At 40.0% G+C, this 24024-nt stretch overlaps 1 protein-coding gene across 6 annotated transcripts in view; it reads right to left on the minus strand.

The window, feature by feature from the left end:
- JPH1 (junctophilin 1) overlaps positions 1 to 24024 on the minus strand; it is an 80275-nt gene that overhangs the window by 15256 nt on the left and 40995 nt on the right. For all 6 annotated transcript variants that reach the window (XM_015145592.3, XM_015145591.3, XM_015145590.3 and 3 more), the window contains exon 3: positions 4475 to 4593. In XM_015145592.3, the coding sequence (XP_015001078.1) occupies positions 4475 to 4593 (119 nt within the window). The remainder of the gene's footprint in view (positions 1 to 4474; positions 4594 to 24024) is intronic.

Genomic DNA, 24024 nt, shown 5'->3' on the forward strand with positions numbered 1-24024 from the left:
TGTGTATATGAGCACATTTATGCTTAAACATGTGAAGACAAATCTTGTTGGGGATGATAACCAGGGAAGCAGGCTGGCTCTCTCCCAAGAGGGCTCCAAGTACTAAATTTACCACATTCCAGGGCAGTGTTTTAATTTAACTCATGCTCAGCCCCTGCCCCATCAATAAATATAAAAATTTTACATGCTACTTAATATCACTTGAAATTAAAATGAATTATCTTGACTAAAAGGATTTTTTTTTTTTTTTGAGACAGAGTCTCGCTCTGTCACCCAGGCTGGAGTACAGTGGCACCATCCTGGCTCACTGCAACCTCCGCCTCCCGGGTTCAAATGATTCTCATGCCTCAGCCTCCCAAGTAGCTGGGATTACAGGCATGTACTACCAGCCCCGGCTAATTTTTGTATTTTTAGTGGAGATGGGGTTTTGCCATGTTGGTCAGGTTGGTCGTGAACTCCTGGCCTCACATGATCTGCCCGCCTTGGCCTCCCAAACTGCTAGGATTACAGGCATGAGCCACTGTGTCTGGCCTAAAAAGAAATTGAAACAGTGGGAGAAAGAGCCACAAATCTAGTCTCCCAATCTTCCTTCCCAGGAAGGGTCGCTGCCCCAGTCCCTCCTGCTTCCTTAGTGGTTACCCTCTAAAGCAAGTTTGTGCAACCTGTGGCCCAACACAAATTCATAAACTTTTCTTAAAACATTATGAGATCCTTTTGTGATTTTGTTTTAGCTCCTCAGCTATCATTAGTGTTAGTGCATTTTATGTGTGGCCCAAGACAATAATTCTTCTTCCAATGTGGCCCAGGGAAGCCAAAACATTGGACACCCTTGCTCTAAAGCCTATGTCAGCCTTGCTGGCATAGAAACCTGATTTTCCAGCACTTTGAAGCAGAGCCATCCCTTGGGGCAGACTCACATTACCAAAGCTCACCAGACTGATGTACAATCCTAGAAGGCCAATTCACTAGTTTACAATGAGCAATGTAAATGTCACATAGGTCAGGGGACTCATGTTGATACTACCAGTACACGCTCTCCCTGTTGGCAGAACTCCATGGAAAGCTCAACCAAAATTAGAAAGTTACTGGTGAACATGGAATCAGAACAAGAAGCATGAGCTGAATCAAATATGTAATGGCATCAAGCTGGGCTAGCCTGATACATCCATTTCCTGAGTCAGGGTGATCTTGCCAGTAAAGCCGTACAGCAGAGCCACAGTTCCCCGCATCCTTCCCCATAATAGAAACGTCCTTGCCAACATGAGAGCAGTCCTCCAAGGTTCTGGGTCAGGCTTCTCCTCCTCTGGATAGTGTTGGGATGAACACTGCCAATTTTTGCCTCTGTGACTCTCTTTTTTCTATACTTCCTTGGGTGACCAAGTTTTCTTTCGATGTTTTCATAGCCCAATCAGGTTACAAGGAAATCCTGTGGTTCTTAAAGCCATCCTATTACTTATGATCACCTGATCTACCTTTGTGTAGTTTCAGGGACTCATTTTCAAGTTGAACTCTCAGAGGGCAATCTTCTAAGTTCTTGGGGGATGACTCACTGTGTCACTCCCACTAATGGCAATTTAGGTTTCTGTGTATGTACACAATTATCTATATATACATTCACAAACATCCATTTGTATGCTTTCTGTTTATTAGAGCTTAACCCTTTGGGGGAGAAAGCCGTCCCACATGGCTGTGTTTTTTTCTTTAATGACAAAAGTTATTATTTTATTTAAAAATTTTTTTGATTAATCTACATATGATCTAGCAACCTTTTTTTTTTCCATTTCTCGCTTTTATAATCAAGAGGCTATGTTTTTTTCCCTAGTTTCTAACTGAATTGTAGAATAATACAGTTTTAAACTAAAGATCATAAGATTTAATTAAGATGGAAAATATCTGAAAATACTGCCAGCTCCTGAAAATAGGTAATTTGCCATGGAAGCGTTCAACATGTAAGCTACGACAAGCATCCTTTATTACAGGGTTAACAACTTCTATGCACGAACACATGCATTCCAAACAATGGAGACTTTTATATCTGAGATATGTAAATTAAATGGCCAACCTAATTTAGAAGTACTTGAAAGCCCTTTTCAAAAATGTCTATCTGATTCGCTCACCCTGTAAATGCAAAGTGGAGAGCATGAGTTATGCTCCCTTGAGAAGATCAATAATACCCGCGACAGAAAAAGCTTTCTATACAGTTGCTGAAGGAAGTGCTGGCTGTGGGTCAAAGGGGACTGCAGCCTCCCCCACAAGCTCTGGTCTCAAATAGACCCGCTGTCATCCATGCTACTGTGATGTATTCATTCCTGATGGACAACTTGCTTATATGAAGCTGTTTTAGCTAAGAAAGGGTGGGATTACATTTTCCCACAATATTTTTTTTCCCCTCAAATGCTTTTACACCAGAAAAGGCTTTTAAAACCACTCAGACTGGGAAACTGAGATGATCTTTCATATCATTTACCTCTTGTTAACACCTAATAGGAATCTAAAGGGACCCCATTCCCCAACAGAATTAACAGAACCAAGAAATTACCATCTGCAGACAACAGTAAGTTTGTGTGCTTTCAGAACCGCTCAAGCCCAGTGTCTCCTGATCAGTCAGGTTCTTTCCAATGGCAACAACTGCTGGGGAGGAGAGAACAATTTCTCCTGGGTGGCTGAAGTCTTTCCCCAGCTCTCATGCCCTGGAACAGCTAATTTGCCAATATACTTAGGTACCAGGGAAGTACGAGTTCATTTCATGCCAGAGGAGAGTTTATTCCTACCAGAGGTCACTGCAAAAAAATGGAAAATCCTTAAAAAAATGCATATATATAAAAAATGATTTAAATCTCAACCAGAGGTTTAAAAGAGGTGCATGTGAAAGAAAACACCCTTCTCAGTGGTTGCCTTGGACTTGAACTCTTAGACAAGTCACTCTGTGATGATGGTATCTATCATTCAATAACCACCCTGGGTCCCTCCTCAGCCTTTCTCTTATAAAACCTGAATCTTCTTTGCCTGGCCTTTCACTGTCTTCTTTCTTTGCAGGAACCTCATGCTCCCATTCTCCAGGTCATTTCTCATTGTTCCATCCTTGATTATCGCCAAGTTTCTAGCTTTTCTACGAATCTTGCTATTTTGTTCACTTTGACTTATGTTGTTCGTTAGGACTCAGTGATACCCTATGGGTTCCAACAGTGTATACCCCTCACCAGAACCAAACATGTATCGAACACCTATCTCATGCAGGGTGCTGGGCTAGGCACAGGATGCTAGTTATACAGCTTGATTTCACAAAAACCAGGGTGGAAAAATTCTTTACCAAGAAATGTAACTTTTAATAGAAATTGAGAACATTTATTTTGGTTTCTCCACCTAGAAATCTGTTGATGCCTCGAACAATCACTAGACAGATGTTCTTTAGAAAATAATGGAATATATATAAAAAGGTGAATATTGCCTTTTTGAAATTCAAAACAAAAACACTAGTATATTACAGAGGGGGTGGAAAGAGTCTACTGTGAAACTACTAGAAAGTGAATTAAGTATTTAAACCTATTGCACATATTTGTTGATTGCTATTTACTAACATCTGGGGGGGGGGCAGATGACCAAGATCGATTTTTTTGAGGTTGTCACTTTTATTTCTTCCATCATGACATGCATTTTCCTCTTAATCTGGGCAGATTAATCTCTTTAAGTGGTATGCTGCTTTATTTCCTAACCACACTCCTTTGAACTTTAGTTCAGATATGTTGAAAAAATAGTCACAGTACCGACTGGCTCTTCTCTTAATGCTAAAAGTGCCTCTGAATTTGGGAGTATTTGTTATAAAATCTGTGGCTGTCACTAACACAATTTCTTAGAATCAGATATTTCTTTTAGATTCTTGTCTGGTTTACTGCTATCAGGTCAAACTTTGTTGGTCATATGTAGAGGGGAGGAAGGGCGAGACTCTGGGGTATAACCCATTTCCAGGGCTAACACTCAGACTTCAGGTGATATTTATTACTACAAGTTGAACATTCCTAATCCAAAAATCTGAAATGCTCCAGAATCCAAAACATTGTGGGCACCAACATGATGCCACAAGTGGAAAATTCCACATGATCGATGGTCACAGTCAAAATGCAGTTAAAACTTTGTTCCATGTGCAAAAATATTAAAAATATTGTATACAATTACCTCCAGGCAATGTGTATAAGGTATCTATGAAACATAAATGAATTTCATGTTTCAACTTGGGTCCCCAGCTCAAGAGATCTCATTATGTATATGCAAATATAGAAAAATATCAAGAAATCTGAAATCTGAAACACTTCTGGTCCCAAGCATTTCAGATGAAGGATCCACATGCGCCCCTGCTTATTCTGTATAACGGTATTGCTGGGATTCAGGAAGCACAGACCTTTAGGTTGAAACGAAAAGGAAATAAAAGCAAACCAAAGCCAGTGCTCCTGCCTCGCTCATCAAAGCACTGTTTTACCTGGTTGGTAGAAATCAGGTGACAGCTCCCTGGCCACAGCTCTCGCGATGTCGCACTCCTGGCGAGCGGCCAGCGCGGCCTGGTCGGCAGCATCGGCCTTTGCCCTGGCGTGTGCAGTCCTACATGGGGTACAAAAGGACGAGTCAGCATAGGTGGCCCCTTGTTACTTACACAGGGACAAGCAAATCGTAATCTGGGAAAAGAAATGTTAATTATGATTATGGCCCGACACCCACAAGAGCAAAAATTTTAGAGTTCTATTGCCGTAAAATTTCAATGAAGATGCCATAGATGAAACTAAACTTCCTATGAATTGCCTCAGCCCTTCTCTCAAGGGAAATAAAAAACAAGCACAAGGTCTGTGTAGCTTGATGCTAAGTGTGGTTTTCAAAACTTACTGGATCAAATCTGCTGCTGACTTTGGTTGGCATTTCTCCCCACCCCTAAAATTATGGAAAGTAGAATTAGAACATATAAATTAATACAGTGTTTATCGAATTAATTTCTATGGTACAATCAGTGTAAGAATTTGACTAAGAAAGGTCTGCCCACTGGCATGTTGGTGAAGTAGCTCTTTGAAGAAAAAAATTAGCGAAATGGGGATTGGTAGTGTTTACTCATATCCATGTGTAAATGCTCTCACCGTGGCCAATTTCAGGCTACCAGCATGATGCCGCTGGATGTGTAGTGGGGATATATGCACTACTGGCGCTCGCCAGCCGGAGCAAACCACAGGGCCCGCTCTAAGAACATGCTCAGAAGGGTTCCTGAGGAGTCCATTTAGCTGACTTCTAGGCATGTTTCTGGTATGAACCAAAAAGGTGACAGCGAGGCAGAACTGGCAGGGATGAAATGGATCTTTCAGTCTTCTGTCACCTCCCTGGCCTGTCCTCACTCATGGAAACCTCTCATCTTTCTGGATGACTAGGGTTATGGGGAAGGTGGCAGGAAAAAGAATAGGGTTTCTTATGGCTGGACCAGGGAATGATGTCTACTGGTCCCAGAGAGGGTTGGAGGGAAGAAAACAACAACAACAACAACAAACTCTGGTTTATCTGCTCTGCAGAGGGGAAGGCCTTGTCCCGTTAGTCTTCAGATGTTTATGGGTACCTCTTTCTTATGACTTTGTAAACTTTCTATTATATTTTATTACCACTAGGTAGGGCTATAGATAACTAGCAGTGAAAACTTAATGGAAGTCTGAGAAAGGTGCTTACACTTATGTTGGAGGCAGCAGGAGAGAGGAGGAGTTGGGAAAAGGCATGGACTTTGGATGCTCTTCAGGGAGAACACACAGCTGGAGGAGGCTGGCAGGCGCAACTCCTGGGACCAGACTGCAGGGGAAAACATGGGGGGAGCCGGGCCTGGCCTGAGACAAGGGGGCCAACTGGTAGGAGGCTCCCTTTTCACATTACTGTCTTCAATAACTTCCTCTCGTCCTGTGCTCTCATGGGGCCCCTTTCACTTCTATTTAGGCTCTAAGCAAGCACGGAGGCTTGATGTATTCGAATGTAAGCTTTGTGAAGATGGGGATTTTTAATTTTTGGTCCTCTGTCATAATCCCAAAGTGCAGAACACGACATGGCACACACTATTTACTGAGGGACCACTTTATGAATAAAGGAATAAATGATGCTTCCTTAGGAAAAGCTGGGTAGTTCTTAAAACTGAATGGAAGGACAAAACCATAGAGACCATAAAAAGATCCGGAGTCGCTAAGAGTTCGGGGTATAGTAGGGAAGAATGAATTGGTAGAACAAAGGGCATATCTGGGGGAGTTTAATTATTCTGCATGATACTGTAGTGGGGGACATTACCTATTTGTCAAAATCTATAGACTGTACAACACAAAAATGAATGAAGCCTGATGTAAACTATAGACTTTAATACTAATGTATTAATACCGGTTCATCAATTAGACCATATGCACCTCAAAATGCAAGGCGTTAATAATAGGGGACACTGTGTGTATGCATGAGGAGAGGAGGTACATGGGAACTTTGTAGTTCCTGTTCAATTTTTCTGATAACTTAAAACTGCTCCAAAAAAATAAAGTCTATTAATTAAAAACGAATCATCAAAACTGCTATTTCTAAACCATGGAGGACGCCTTAGGTTATTTGTGTACAGGGTATCAGGAAATATGAAATGGAAATAATATCAAGAGGGGAGGGACATATTCTTAAACAACCAGCTGTCGGGATAACCCCGCATGGGTGCCATTGCTAATCTATGATGGGTAATGCCTTAGTTCTGTGTGTTGTGCCTGAGAATCAAACGGATGCCCTCTACTAATGTTCTTTCAGTTTCTCAGAATCTAAACTTTTTTTTCCCCCAAATGATTTTCCATTTTGTCTGCTATTCTTAGCCAGGGCCTAATTATGTCTAGGTGTCATAATTAATGAAGCCATAAGAGTACAGCTATGCTGCTTTATAATACAATCTCTTAGCCCTTTAATAAATTTGCAAAACTCAAGTACAGATAACTTACTCTGATCCAATCACAACACACCACCACACAGTCAAATAAACAGTAGTAGTATATCTACTACTTTTTATAATATGCTAAACTGCAGAATAGACAAATACAGCTTAACCTTTCTGCAAATATATTTTGGAAGCACAGCATCAGTGAAGGCTGCTAGCATTTAACCCTTTACTTTTTTATTTGCTGTTTCCTGTAAGACCACACAGCAAAGGAGGACCTTTCTATCCAGCCTAGCTCTGTGGCTCAGTGCTACTGTACAGCTGGTCAGATGAGTCAAGACCACATTCAAACCTGAATCCTGAAGTCTGCTCAAGAGCTTTTGGAACCGATGACAAGAAGGAAGAACAGGAACCCACTGTTAGTTTGCTGTTAACACCAGCCTGTAGAGCTAAGGCCAGTGGCATGTCTAGATTTTGCCCAGGAATAATCTGGACTTGCCTCTGGCTCATGTTAGTGAATTCATGTGATCACATCCCAGGCTCAGCTCCAGAGTGACACACGACCCCTGTAATCAGTCAATTGTGATTGTTTTTGTGTTGGGGGGAGGGTTCAGGTCAGGCAGTCCGGAGAGATAAGCTGAAACCACTCAAACTGCATGCCCTGATGCTGTTGCTGGTCACAGGCAAAACGTGCATACACCAAAGTGGCATACGTGCCCCAAAGCATTTCATGTATCAAAAGACTGCTGACATTTACAAATCTTCAGACCTTCAAGAGCCTCCAAATACCATTATCTCAGATACTTTCTCCCATCAAATGCAGTAAAAAGTAACTGAAAGGCCACTTCTTTCAGTTAAGCATCAGCTGTTGACTTTCTTTTAGGGCTATATATTTTTAACAAATAAACCAAATTTTTAACTTGTGAAGAGCTGCACCTTATGCGTGAAGACGCCACAGCCATGCTGGCTGCGGAGACCTGGGCAGCTGGTTATGCTCACTGAGCAGCTATGGAACGCCCTCCTGGACATAAGCTCTGCAGGGGTCAACCGTGACCAGCCACAACAATAAATGGGGAATTTCTGAATGCTAGGCATCACCTGTAGTTACAAACTTAATGACAAATTATTTTCCTAACCAGCAATTTGATGAGTATGTGAGGTTTCCTTTTCTTTAATGACTGAAATAGTGTTTTATGAGCTCTCTAGTTGGCTTAGGAGAAGATAATCTAGTTTCCTTTTCTTAAACGTGTAAAGCTTTAACAAAAAGCGTACTCAATCATACATGGAACATGCTGAGCATATTCTCCTCCTGCTAAGGTACACATGGGTCTCTGAGACATCTCCAAGCTCCTTTCAATCTCTCATACATCTGTGAACTCTCACATAGCTGATAAAGATTTTCATCTAGAATGGAGAACAAGTCTGCTAAAGGTGAAGCGCTATTTCTACTTTTTACATAGCCTTTTCTCAACAATAAACTGCTTCAAAATTGTGCTGATATTGATGTTTTTAAAAATCTGTGACATATTAAGTCTAAGTTAGTTTACTGATCTGACTCTTAAAACTTGACAGCAGAGGCGATAACCTAATTGATTCAGGGGCTGTCCTTGTGATTTGCTTTGATGTACAAGTATTTCAAGAAAATTATTAGAAAAATTTAAAAATAAAAGCAATTGGCACATAAAAACCCAAGTCTTGGTTGATGGCAACACCATTCTTGCAGCTGCTCAAGCCAAAACCTTTGGGTCATCCTTGACACCTCCCGTTGTCTCACACACCATATCCACTGTCAGCAAATCCAGCTGGCACCACCTTCAGAATATATTCCCCCACCCAGCCATTTCACGTTCTCTGGTTCACTGCCACCTCACCAGGGTTAGTACAAAGGTAACTGACCTCCCTACTTCAATCCTCTTCTCTGCCATTTTATTTCCTTCCAGGTGGTCTTGAAAATGCCTAATAACCAAAAATTCATTCCTGGGTTATGGCACCATGGGTAAGAAAATGCAAAAAATAGGAGCCGTTAGCCTTTCTTTTGGACTGTGACATTATTCATTTATGAGAGACCTAGATTTGAGAAAACCAATTATCCCGTGCAGCCAGTTGGAGCTCTTAAGAAGAAATCAGTCTGTTAAGCAAGGAACACTCTTGACAGGGACAATAACCAACTGGCTCCACAGGCGTCAGCTTAAAATCAGAGGTGTGATTTCTGAGTTACCCGCACCTAGTAAGAAATGACTCTTTCAATCTGGATTTGGGTCTCTGATAAGATAGACTCAGCAAGGCTCAGCACAGGTACACATAGGGCCCTGAGATGTCTGTCCCAACTTCTAACTTGCAATCTTTTATACATCTGCTAACAGACAAAGCTGATAAAGATTTTGGTCTAGAATAGACAATAATTCTGCTACAGCTCCATTCTCAGTAAACTTGATTTGGGAAGATGACTTATGTGAACCCATCTTCACCATCTATTCATTACTGAATGTTAATTTTCTCCATAAATTCCTTTTTTTTTAAAAAAAAAAAAACAAGATAGGACCTGGAATAATAACTTTAAGACAGAATTCTTATGTCCTGGTTTAAAACAAGTTATATCACCAGTGAATAGTTGTCCACTTTGCCAAGGCAGGAGTTCCTGTCTTCCTTTTCTCTAAAAGCAATATCAAGTTATTTGGATATAAAATGTAAACTATTGTTATTCAGTTATTTCTAAATAATATAAAATGTAAACTATTATGCCCCGTGTTATACTAAAGGGAATAATATTCCTAATGAAGTCTGGTATTTGATATTTCAAGGGCCTAAACTTCTGCAGAGGTGTTATGACATAGGCTTTGAAAGTATTAATAGCCAGAGAGTAGGTGAGGCCATTCTGAGCCACAAATGATTTTTGTCAATGAGATAAAAAGTTCAACCACATTACTCCATCCTACAAATGCATCCACAGATGCGTAGGGAGAGGAGAGGAACCAAGATTCACATGAAGAATGTTCATATGCCTTTTGTAAAAGGCTGTCCATTATGGGGAATCGTTGTCATGTTTATAAAGATCTAGGTGATACACTCCTCCTTAGAGTCTGGTACCAGGAAAAATGTGGTCTCTGATGCTTAACTGCTGTGCTTCCTTGTATCATACAACATGAACTATTGGATCGATTGTTTCTCTTTTGGTTAAGGCTACCTGGAAGCAAAACTATCAATGTACGTGCACAGTAACCCTTTCTAACCACATGACTTTATTTTTATACCCTCAATATCAGGAATTCTATCATGTATGTAACTCATTATAGAGTCCTGCAAATACTTTTTGGAAAGCAGGATAAATAAATGAAACAAAACATTCCTGGATTAATAAGCTCTTGTAATACCAAGTTTTCTGAACTCTAGACCCCTGCAGTGTGCTCCTGCTCAGGGGACATATGTAATAATTTAGGAATAGCGGTGTCTACTATTCAGCCTCCTTTTATAAGATCTCTTTTTGTCTATCACCAGAACATTTTTTAAGCTTGGAAAATAAGCACTTAATTAAGTACTTTATAGACTTTATTCCTTAACACTTGATCAAAAGCTTAATAAGCTTAAAGGCTATATTCTCTGGATAGGACAGATCAAAGGCACATTTCTAATCCTTGATTGGAATATGCCAAATAATTGGTTATTCTACTTCATTGAGCTTTATAAAACTTATCTAAGATTTACCTTCCCATGTTATGTGTTGAGAAAAATCTGATGTAGACATATTTAAGGGATGTTTTCTTCTTGGAATAATTTTTGGAGAAAGGTCCTTTATAATGAGGGTCATTCAAAAGTTCAAAAACATTACCATTAAATAAGATGAAAACTCCTCTTTAAAACATAATCACTGCAACCCACCGAATGGGATAAAATGTTTGCAAATCATGTATCTGATAAGGGGTTAGTATCTAGAACATATAAAGAACTCCCACACTTCAACAACAAAACAATCTGATGGAAAAATGGGCAAAGGACTTGAATAAACATTTCTGCAAAGAGACACAAATGTCCAATGAGCACTTAAAAAGACACTCAGCATCATTAAGCATAAAGGAATGCAAATCAAAACCACAATGAGATACTATTTCACACCCATAAGGATGGCTACTATAAAAAAAAAAACAGATAATAACAAGTGTTAGCAAGGATGTGGAGAAACCGAAGGCTCTGCGCACTGCCAGTGGGAATGGAAAATGGTGCAGCTACTGTTAAAACAGGATGGTGGTTCCTAAAAACATTAAAAATATAATTACCACATAATCCACCAATTCTACTTTTCAGTATATACTAAAAAAAAATTGAAAGCAGGGTCTCAAAGTGATATTTATACACCTATGTTCATAGCAGCATTATTTATAATAATCCAAAGGTGGAAACAATCCTAATGTCAATGAATGAATAAACAAAACGTGTTGTATGTATTCTAGATACTCTTTATCAGAGAGATGATCTGCAAATATTTTCTCCCATTCAGTGGGATGCAGCGATTATATACATACTGGAATATTATTCAGACTTAAAAAGGAAATTCTGATACATGCCCCAACATGGATGAATCTTGAAGTCATTATGCTAAGTGAAATAAGCCGGTCACAAAAAGACAAATATTACATGCAGTACCTACAGTAGTCAAATTCATAGAGACAGAAAGTAGTACAGTAATTTCCAGGTGGTTGGAGGTGGGAGAATAAAGCATTATTGTTTAATGGGTACAGATTGTTAGTTTTGCAAGATGAAAACGTTCTGAAGATTGGTTGCACAACAATGTGGGTCTACTACTACTGAAATGTATACTTAAATGGTCAAGATGGTAAATTTTATGTTATACATATTTTACAACAACTAAAAAGAAAAGGAAGTCACCTAATGTACTACTATTTACAGAGCATCTTATATATCCAGAGGAAGTGAGGAGAGAAAAAACCAAGGCTGGGCTCTCTGTTGAGAAGTTGCTGCATGCAACTCAGCCCTGGCATGCTAAGAATCTAATAGAGGAAACAGCTGTAACATAAAGCAATAACTGATGGGCATTTTAAGGAAAGAGGGATCAGAACTTTGTAAAATGCGGGCAGACTTATGCCTGTTTGTCAAGCTTTTAACATAAAGCCTGGCATGGAGGCTGTCTTCAACAAATATTAGTGGATGAATAAATAGGTAAAAAAGAGAAAAACATAAAAGATAACCCCAAGATTTCTAATTTGGTGTACGAATAAATGACCTCACTATGGTCTGAGAGTGATGACAAGTTCTGTTTTAGACAACTAGGATTTTACACGACACAGGCATCTGTAGTTGGAGATACAGGGCTGCTATGCAAATTAAAGGTCAAGGTTCTAAACGGAACTGTGAGCGTCATGTCACAGAAGATGAGTTCAATGAAAGGTGACTGAACTCACCAAATAAGTGAGTCAAAAAAGCAAAGAACTAAGGACTGAGACAAAAGTGTCCTTGGGTGAACGAAACAGGAAGGTAAATGGAACAGCAGTAGCATACAGGTAGAAGGGGAACTTCTAATAAAGCTGTTCACAGTTCTTGTTCTTGCACAAATCCTGGGCTTCTTTTAGGAGGTAAGCGGGCCAGATCTGAATTTGCCTTATCTCTGGGGCAGCTGCATGTTTCTCAGCCTGCCTGGCGGATTTATGTGCAGTCACTGAATTGAGTCAGTACTGGAGAAGGTGAGGGCTAGGGAAAGTTTGCTGAATTTGATAAGAACCTTTCAGAAAGCAGTTCTCACAAGGAGGCCACCCCAGAAGCCGGACTGAAGGGAGTTGGCGAGGAAGCGGGCAGAGGAAGCCGAGGAAGCAGGTGTGGGCCACATGCTGGAGACTTTTGACCCAGAAAGGAAGGAAGAAATTTGGACAGTAACCAGAAGGATTAGCTGGGTCAAGGAAAAAGACATTTTACTCGTATTTTAAGAAAATGAGAGCTGATCCTGTTGGAAGGTGGGAAGGATGCCCAGAGAACAGGAGAAAATGAAGCAGCTCTGAAAAGGTGACAATTGCTGGAATTAAGTCCTGGATAAGTGAAAGAAAGGAAACAGGAAAGAATGTAAGAACAGTGAAAGGGGTGATTCAGCGATTTTTAAGGATCATAAAACCTGAAGAAGCCTAAGCTCAAAAAAGACCTAAAGTGTCGTGGGCTTTGGAACCAGGCAGACCCCGGTGCACACCCCATTTTATCACATGCTGGCTGTATCACCTTAGTCTCAATTTCCTCACCTGTAAAATGGGGAGAATATTACTTCTTAGAGTTGGTCTGGGATAAGAACGAATATATATGAAGTACTTAGTACTAACACAGAGAGGTACTTAGTAGATAAATGCCCATTATTGATCTTCTGCTGAAATAAACAGCTGGCAGGGGAAATCTGGGGCTTAAAGAGGTAAAGATTTGGAGTCAGCACTGTACAGAAGTTCTCAGAAATGTTAAGAAAGGCACATTAGAATCTATATGATTCTGCATCGTTCTCTAGCAGGGCTGTCTCTTCTGGGAGAAGAAGAGAAGGGAAAAGGTGGCTTTGATGCAGGGTCAGAGACATGGAGCAAGGAGGATGGGGAGCACGGTGTAACCCATGACAGAGTTCTGGGTAGGAAGGAAGGAAGTGTATAGAGCCTTTGGACCAGAGGAAATAGAAAGGGTGAAAAATCAAGCAAAAAATCAGGCAGGCCAAATTATTTTAAAATGGATGCATATTCTATAAAATGATACTAGATATAACCCTGACTCCATGTTCTTTTTAGCACTGGAGCAAACATCTGAAAGCGCTTGATAAGAACTTCAGAACCTGAGAAGACCTTCTGGGTAATGATGAGAATTACCAACGTCAATGCTGTTTTTTTTCACCTATCAGTGTTGTTATGCTTCTTGTCCTTTACCAATGGTCCACTATGGGTACATATTTAAGCATGACTAGGAATTAGAGCAATTCAAGACTGCATCATGGGCAAAATACATGATGGCAGCTAGGGCTATTCAGCTGAATGACACACTGACCAAGTGATCAGATCATAAACTGACCTAACCTCCACTTAGCAGCTGCAAATGCCCACTAAATGCACACTGTGGTGCTCAAATGATTCCATTTTATACATACTTGTAACTACATTTTTAAAAATTAAGCAAATACCATTCACTCCTTAAAAGTGACACGCGCCTGCTAGAACTCCTCCTTGAACTCACAGTTGAAAAACATTCTCTAAGGTTATACCTGTTTTATATTATCTAAAATGGTTATCTAGAAATCTCAGATCCACCACTCTGCCACCTCACTTTGTTCTGTCTAGATATGCCCAACCAGTGAAGAACAAAAAGATCGATTCCTCTATCAGGCTTTTGATGCTGAACAGTATGAACATGAACTTGCTTGGGACTGGCTGTACAAAACCATTGTGCGTCTTAAGCTCTATCCTTGTCAAGGCACACATTTTGAAGTTACAGAATTTATGAGAGAACTGTTTTGTGAGGAACGTTAAAAAATTAGGGGTATAGTTATTCTCTCAGTGAACTTGTTTTATTCACTTCATGTTTCCTTGTAGGAACTGTCGCTCTGTCACTGTTTATTTCACATCTGTTTGATGACAAGGAATTATTCATTCTACAGTTCAACTAAGAAGCCCATGCATATTTTTACTTTAAATCTTCAGTTTCTTGCTGCAACAGATATTGAGGAGAGCAATACAACAAGCACAAGGGTATTTGCCTTGATTTATATTAAACTTCTGGTTTTGCTCTTGAAACTTCTGCTTTAACAGACATATTAAAACACACTATTTGAGCTGAACGGGGCTCTAAGAGTCCACATGATCCCTCCTGGTGACCAGGCAATTACTTTTCCTTCTGTAGAGACCTGAGACTCAGAGAGACTAAGGAATATATTCAAAGTCACACAGCAAAGTCATATGGCTACCCAGAGGAATCAATGGGTAGATCCCAGGTCTCCTAACCTTTAGGATGAAGACTACGTTGTGAAAAGAGATTTCTTTATTACCATCTTCTAGATTTGTTTTAGCAAACATTTTGTTATTATCATCTAGTTATACATTTTTCTTTCTACTATAGGAATTCATTTATATCTAGAGTTCATCTTCTTGTATTCATGCTTTCTCTGTGAATCTGTCACTGCTCTCCTCACTTCTCTATTCAATCTTTTATTTTAATACATTTATGCCTCCTATTGAAAAATGCACATTTTGAGCTTTCTTCTCCCAATATATATTTTTTTAACCAGTTTCAGCTGACCTTCAAATGAAATAACACAGCTTAGGAAACATCTTACTAAAGACTATAGGACAGATTTGGTTTTCATCAAGGTTATTCTTTAGCAGGAACATTTTTAGGTGGTGTTAAAAATACTACAGATTCATCCAACTCATAGTTGCCTTCCCCAAATCACCAAATTAGTAATCAACGCCTCCAAGTTTAAAAGGAAATATCAGAAGATCATCTAGTTCTTCCGAGATTCTTAAGAAGTTTTCTTATTTTTCCTCATGGGAGTCTCAAATTTGTTGAGTTTACCTATTTTTAGCATTTGCTGTGTTACACCAAAAACAAATTCTTCATCCCAATACTCAAGAGATAAAATAATAGCTTATCTGAGGACACTGAGAAAATGGAAGCAGAAACAAATATGTAAACCAGGGTGACTCGTTTCTGTTTAGTACCCTTAAATAAAAGTAACATTGGTACAATTTGGGGAGCAAAGTCAGTTTTGAAGATGAATGCATGTACATCAAGATAAAAATGTTCAATTCTCCTTCATTAAAAATGGTGGTAGAAATGCAAGTCAGGATTCAAGCCAACTAAGTACAAGAATCATGTTAAACCCTGGCTCAAATAACAGGAATCTTTTCCTCTGGTTCTCACAGATTGTTAGTGAACTGCTTCAAAGTTTACATACTTACCACGCTTATAGGACTTGGGATATTCTTGACCAGGAGCCTGCTGTCTGCCTGGGTAGATCTTCTACACACATTTTGATGAGCTTTTAACCTTTATTATCTTCGTAGTGGGATTGATTCTGGGCCCTGGGATGCCACGGCTGTCGGTGGAATGGATGGATTCCTGCTACAGCCACTGAGGAATGCAGGGTCTGCCCTCCTGGACTCCATTCCTTAGTGACAGATGCAGTAACTTGAATGGAACTACTCCTCACCAATCCGAGGTTCAGACTGAGTCCAAAGAATCTCAAGAATTATTCTAGGCACAATGGGAATGCTGCACATCCCCTAAACAAGGGGGAAATTTAGGACGTCATTTCCACCGAGGCAAGAATTTCTAGAGGCCCAAGAATTCAGAATCTATGGACTGCCATCTTGTAACTGTAGGGAAGTTGACTGAATCGGGAGGAGTAGGGAAAGTAACCCGCCAACACCCCAGGCCCACCCTCCCCCTTGTTGCAAATTGTCTAGTATTAGTTTTGGGGTCCAGGGCCTTGCCTGCTGCTTCGCTGCTATCTGACAGCTACTTTAGTGGGGTCTACAGGATTGCCCTAGACATCAGGCTGTACTTGCCAAGTTAGACTTGTTCAATGTGCTAAGTCTTGGCCAGCAATAGGAGTACTGGAAATAGATTTTCCTGCCTTTTCAATACAATCATACTCGTCTTCTGACATGACAACAGACTTGGTGACAGAAAGATGTGCCCTCACCTTACTGGCTGACTCTGCCCTATCTGAAGCACAAATGTGAAAAATCCCCTTCCATTTAAAGCAGAGAACCCTGTAGCCATGAGGCTCTCTAGGATTTAAAAATACATTTTAAAAATGCATTTAAAAATACATTTTAAAAATGCATTTAAAAATACATTTTTAAAATGCATTTAAAAATTTGGACCTAAATGTTGCTGCAACAGGCACAATGGGAGATGGGACTTCACAGGCAATGCTTTGTTATGGCATGAAGAAAACAGGGGCACAGAAAACCCTTTTATAGTTTCATATGGAGTCTCGTGGGCTGGCCAGTAGCCCTGAAAACATGAGGGCTGTCAGGGCAAGGAGAGGCCTGTGAGGTCCATCACGTTGTTTGGAAGAATCACATCCTGCAGGGGCTCCCACTGCCCTGGCAGACAGGGCTTCTTCCAAGAGCTGGAACACCCTGGAAAATGGCATTTGTTCCACAGAATAAGAAGGAGAGTTAAGAAGCCCCTTCCCATCCAAGACAAAGATGCAGGCAACTGCACAGAAACTCGAAGGGGGGTTGCTCACTGCTTGCAGCTATGCCGTCAGGAGCTTTTACTAACGCTACGCATGTCCTGCTGCTCCTTGTCTTCCTAGTGACACTTCTCCAGGTTTCAGATACTTTTGAATTTGTGTTCCCTAAAATAATCAACCCTGGCCTGTCTCCCCTGAAATTTTTTCATTGCTGTCCAAATCCTCATTTCCTGATCAACTATATTTTCTACCTCCAACAAAACCTCAACATACTTAACGATCTACACATGTCTAGAAATGCTTTTACATTATTTGCTACTCTGGGCACACAGGTAATTCTGCCTAGTTCTAAATATCATGTTCACTCTTCTTTCCCTACTTATTACATACATTGCATACATCATTCTGCTCCAACCCCTCTGTAACGCTAGGGGTGAAAAGAAAGCTTCTTCTCCCTTAAATCTCTCACTGGCAAAAGATCACTGCTGGCAACAGTCAATTATAAATATGAAGTTTCTCTGTAATGTTTTTCCAAGACGTCATAGTAACAACAGCTCAAAGCATGATCTTGTATGGCAGAGTGAAATGAAAAGGTTCTGATTTGATCAGAGATGCCTCTGTTGGACCCTTAGCTCTGAGATACCACAAGTATTGCTTCTTGCAAGTTACTTATTGAAATATATTTTCTAGGGTGCTGGCATAATTCCAGAAAACAGTTTGTCTATCTTGGCTGTCAAAGTATGAAATTAATTTTTAAACCAAAACTTTGTCTACTCTAAATATAATGGAAAGACCTGGATTATTTTTAAAATCTTCTTTGTAATCTTAGAAGAAACTATCAGTTTAACCACACCATTTGTAACTACCAACTTAAATGTTATAAGGCGATGAATCCCTTGTATAATGAAAAATCTCTCAACTACTGAATGTTTGCTCGGTGGGTTTAATATGATTGTGAATTTTAGAGAAGAATATATAAACCTGTAGACACATTTTAAATATGTATACATTATATTAGATTGAAATACATATATATCTGCACCAACTTAGGAGTATCTGAAAGTTTTTTGTTTTCATTTGGGGCAAATACTTAACTGAATTCTTCTTTTAATCAAATGTTTTTTGGTTTTGTTGAGTCCCAGGAAAAATAACAAGAAAAACGAATCAACAACAATGACGACAAACCCAACCACACAAAACACTTCAGGAATGAATAATTTAACCGAAATATTAGATACAACTCTTATATTAGCACTGCCGTGACAACAAGTCAGGATCGCTCATATTTTTAAGTTATAATTTCATTATCTACAGTACCAGGCTCCTCTGTCAAATAAGGCTTTATTACAGAGCTATTATGTAATTCAATTCATGGCTTAAAAATGTCTCCTAAGTCTGGAAAACCTAATTGGAATGGTACTGTCCTTGCCTCTTGGTAAGAAATCATTAAACTGGAATTCAGTAACCAGATTTTATTTTAAAAATAATACAGCATGTTTTATTCAGTTTTTGAAATACCCTTCTAAGCTTTTGAGTGATTTAACCAGTCTTTTTTTTTTTATGCCCTGGGACCTTATGTTGACCTGAAGTTTAAGTTATGAAGGAGGTGTCCTATCTTCTGTTGTTACTTGAGCCTCTACAGCCTCTCTCAAAAGCCCATTTTTCCCGTCCCTTAGCCATCTCCTGGCAAGGAGCCCCAGTCCCTGCCATTTGCCACTTGTTCTAGGCTATTTTAATTCTGGACAAGTTGTGGTAGTAGGCTATATTTAAATTGGCCTGCTCTGCGAAGAAACACGGCAAATGCACGTGGCACCTTTTCCCTTTTTGACATAATCCAATTGCGCGCTGGCTCTGAATCAAGCTGTGAGATTCTGCACCACACACCCTGGCTTGACTCCCACTCCCTGATTCCCAGGTGTTTACCACCCAATAGGTGGGGCAGTGGGCGTTTTCTGGGAGAAATGAGCCATGGCAGGGACCGGTGGCGCAGTCACCAGAAACTTAAGAGACTGAATTGAGAAACATGAACAATAATGAAAGGAAAAGTAAAGATGCTTTCTGGCTCCAGCTGAGCACTGCTGGAATATTTATAGAATAATTTTTCAAAGACCAATTTCCAGATATAAATTTTGTAAGGTGTAATACATTTATCGAGAGAAGCTTACAAGAAACTGCATGCACACAAAAAAGCCAGCTTTCTCAAGTTTCTGAGCTTTTAGATGTGGACATTCTAAGCACATTTGGTTCTAAGCTGTGCCTCCCTTTTGCCCCCTCCACTGCCATTAGTTTAGACATTTCTGTGCTAGACAGAGGGTATAACTTCTTACCTGGAGTTATGTTGTTGCTTCAAGAAGAAAAATAGGTCAGAAATGCCCTGAATCATTAAGAATTAAATAAAATGTACAAAACACCTTTCTAGAGAACAGCTGTTGAGGGCTTGTAAACTTTCACAGTTCAAAGTTGACCTAAAGCCAGAATTATCCCTCTATCATGAAAAATCAGAGGACAGTTAACTTTTAAGGAAATGTTTTACATGTCTAGGACTTTTGCCTAAAGACCTAACACACATGATGCTGATATTAACATCTTCATTTTGCTGGCAGTGGAATTAAAATCCAGCTTAAATTATATGATCATATTCACCTAGCAGATCTAGAGGAATTTTAGTACAGAAACCAAGGTTTCAGCCTATTTACTTTTAAGATGTTTATTTTGCTTCCCTAGGCTATGAGAATTTTCCTACTGTCAGCCAAATTTCTATTTGATTTTTTGTTGAATAAACATTACTACCCAAGCAAGTAGTAAATAACAGAATGGGCTTTTGTTTTCTGGAATAAGCAGGAAAACCATCTTAAAAATGTTAAGTTAAAAAAAGTTTTCATCCACTTAGACTTGAATTAATTCAAAGCCACTTTTAAATGTCCCTAACACAGGAGGGACCATTCACAGACTATTTGGTTACATGTAGTCAGGGATACAGACTTTCAAACTTATCTACATAGTAGCAAAAACAGAGATGTCTGTTTTTACTGGAGGGCACGTAAGTGTTATTGAATATAATTATGGTTTGAATATAATGAAAACACAACTCCAAATAAATCCCATGTTACCCTTAGTGCTCTGAGCTTTCAAAGAGCAAATTCCAGATTTCAGTAAACAAGATGTCATCTTCTTTCCTGAATGCCTTCCCAAGCTCTCTGGTATTCTTTTAAGTAAGAAAATTATCTAAGGTCTTCTTAGTTTTTCTTTTCCTTTTCTAAGATGTTTCTCCAAGCTCATTCTTAAGGCCAGCATGACAACGAAAAATGTGAGCGACTCTTCCACCGTAACTATGCAGAACTGTACTTAGCAAGAGGTTGTGTATTCACTGATCTGGATCAAGAACCTGCCTTGGAGGCCCACTCTGTCTACAACACAACAGACAATGGGAGCATAACGTCCTTAAAGGAACTTCCAATCCTTTAATGTAACAGTCATCAGTTTTTCTTCACAGAACAAGGATATGAGGCAGACGCACTTCCCCACCCTCTGCTCTGAGAATGAGGAGAAAGGTTTCTGAGTCTTCTTTCTTACATCAGAATCAAATCAGGAAAGAGATCAATTCTGGCCTTAAAAAACAATCGAAGTGGTTATTATTGAGCTTTTAAAAATATTTTTAAAAAGTATTCCTAATTATGGTTCAAATTTGATTATATTGTACGCTTCCCTGTAATACTATCAACTATAAACACACATATAGCTCATACATGCTCTAAGATTTAAATGAATGAAAGGGTTATGGGTCATTATTTCTAGGAATGAGAGGGTAAAGGAGAAGTTAAGAGAAAGTGTATATTCTTTTAAGGAGGCCAGGAGAGAAACTAACATTAAACAGACACATAAAACCATAGGTGCTGGGAGCTGGAAAAAAAGGGGCATGGGCCAAAGATTTTAGGTAAGAGTCGTGACAGATGGGACAGGTCTCAGATGTCTACACTAGCCACAGGCTCGTGCTCCACTCATCCTGAACAACAGGCTGATCCGAGGCTGTGAAGGTGGGAGCAGGGAGATGACCTGTGAACTCTGCCCTCTGTAACATGAAGGTCAAGCCCCAGGCTCTCGCCTTTATGTGGCAGTAACAGGACAATATATAAAGGAGAGTGAGAGACTCTTCCTAGTCAATGCCTTGCAACCTATAAATTACTACCATTGCAAAAATATAAATACCTGGGATATACTGATGATATTAAGTTAATCAAGTAAGTGTTGATAATAATGATAATTACTGTTAACACCGAGTGCTTATTATACGACAGATTTAACTAGCATTATCTGAGGAGTTTCTGCATAACATCTGTAATCTACCTTGGGCCACCAGCTGGTGAGTGGTGGAAGCTAGGGTGGCCTGAAGGTAAGAACTACACATGCGCACCTGCACCCCACCCCACTGTCCTAGTCGAGCTGTAGATTTTTGCTATGGTGGTCTTTCTGTCCATCCTGTCTGTAAATCCTTGGTTTTCCTCATCATCTGAATTAATAAAAGATGAACATTTTCTTTCAAATGATTTAAAAAATTTTTCTCAAATCAACATACAGTTCTCCTTACTGTGTGAGTTGATTCTTGCATATAATGACTTTTTAAGAGACGAAGAGTTTTTAGTATAAATAAGAGTATAATCGACCATAACATGTCATAAGTGATTGTTAGCTACACTAGCTCTTCAAATTATGTTACTTTAAGATAAAAAACTTATCAAGTTTCAACATCTCCCTTAAGCCCTTGTAAGATGCTGAGGTGTTGCCACTGTTGTTTGTTCTCGTTCACTGAGGTTTCAGCAGGTGACGCAGGCCAAACTCGCTCTAGCAAGCACTTTGTGATCTTGGGGTGGCATATGAGGCCCTCTGCCTGCAAGGCCACCCTGAGGCCACACTTGCCATTCCATCCTGGTCCCCGCTGTGCTTCCGCCATCTGGAGGCCCTCACTGTTCCCTTCCCACCCACTGCCCTGGGCATGTCCTTAGGTGTCTTGGCACCTGTAATATTTGGCATTGAAAAGCCAGCTACCTCAATCTACAGCATATTGTTACAACCACAGCATAAATGCAATTCTTGAATTAGATAAGCATAATGGAATTTTAGTCTTCCTGGACTATAGATGTAGACACATTATTTAGGATTCACAGACTTCAAAAGTGCCAAACTCCAAGTACCACTTACATCATACTTGTACACAGCCGAAGTTGAGTTTCTTGCTGTTTGTCTAATCCATTCCTATGGTGGCTAAGAGCATGGGTTCTGGAATCAGACTGCCTGGATGTGAACCAGCTCTCACCACTCACTAGCCTGTAACCCAGGGTAAGTTACTTAGCCTCATCGTGCCTCAGTTTCTTATCTATGAAACATGAATAGTGGTAGAACCCACCTCTTAGGGCTAGATGAGGCTCACAGATGATATACATAAATCCTAACAAAAAATACACACGGTGCTGGGCAAAGAATGAGCATTCAGTGGCATGCAGAGAATATTTATCCATTTGATTAATAACTTAAAAATACGTTTCTAAATAAGTAATATATTCACATGGCTCAAAGATATATTTTTTAAAAAAGGAAGAGTCTCCCATTCACCCTGATACTAATCCAGCCATAACTGAACAGTGTTGCTTTTGTTGTTGTTGTTAAGCAAAAGGATTTTTCCCAGAGTTTAAGTATATACAAGAAAATATGAATATAAAATCCTATTTCCCATTTCTAAACAAAAAGAGGCAATATATACGATATTTATTGATATAGCTTGGCTGTGTCCCCACACAAATCTCATCTTGAATTCCCACGTGTTGCAGGAGGGACCCGGTGGGAGGTAATTGAATCATGGGGGCGGATTTTTCTCCTACTTTTCTCATGATTGTAAGTCTCATGAGATCTGATGGTTTTAAAAAGAGGAGTTCCCCTGCACAAGCTCTCTCTCTTTGCCTGCTGCCATCCATGTAAAACATGACTTGCTCTTTCTTGCCTTCCACAATGATTGTGAGGCTTCCCCAGTCAGGGGAACTGTAAGTCCAATATATGGTACTGTTTCTCCCATAGCCAGGATTCACGGGTCCAGAAATCAAGGGGTGGAAGTGGAAGTGGCACCACCTACCATCACCCCTAGTGATCCACTAGCAAAAGTTTTGCTTCCTGTTCCTGTGACATTACATTCTGCTGGTCTAGAGGTTTTAGTTCCAGAAGGAGGAATGCTGCCACCGGAAGACACAACAATTCTATTAAACTGGAAGTTAAGATTGCCACCTGCACACTTTGGGCTCCTCCTACCTTTAAGTCAACAGGCTAAGAAGGGAGTTACAGTGTTGGCTGGGGTGACTGACCCACACTAATACACTCACGTACCTTTGTAAAATGCTACCAGAAAACAGTAACCAAGCTTAAGGTAATATGTTGTGCCAAACTACTGTATCCTTTTCCCTTCTTCAGGGATGACAGAGAAACAGGACAGCAGAGAGTTAATGGGGTGCTGGTCAAAGACTTGGATTTGGGTCCTGTTCTACCATTTGTAAGCTGCGTGACTCTGGCAGATCACTTAAAAGTCTTGGATGTGAGGAGTGGTATTGCCAACATGTTTGTGTGGGAATATAATGAGGGATGTGTGTAAGAGTTTTGTAAATTATGAAGCAAGACAGACACACACACATAAACACAAACACACGGGCGCACACACACACACACACACACGTGCACACACAGCATCATTTTAAGTTAGAAGCTGCCACAACCCACAAGGCCACTCTTCCCACTCTGGAAACACGAAGTCCCTGTTTCTGACTCAGTAACTGGCTGGCCAGAGGACATTCCTTGTCTAGGGTCCCAAGGCTCTACCATTCCTTGAGAAACAAAGACCCGGTGTGAGGTGGACTCTGACTTAGCTCAACTTTGTTCAATGTTTCCAATACGGATCCAGTTTCTTTGGGAGCTGAGCTAA

Source organism: Macaca mulatta, chromosome 8 (assembly GCF_049350105.2).
Source record: "Macaca mulatta isolate MMU2019108-1 chromosome 8, T2T-MMU8v2.0, whole genome shotgun sequence".
In the NCBI taxonomy this organism is placed as follows: Eukaryota; Metazoa; Chordata; class Mammalia; order Primates; family Cercopithecidae; genus Macaca; species Macaca mulatta.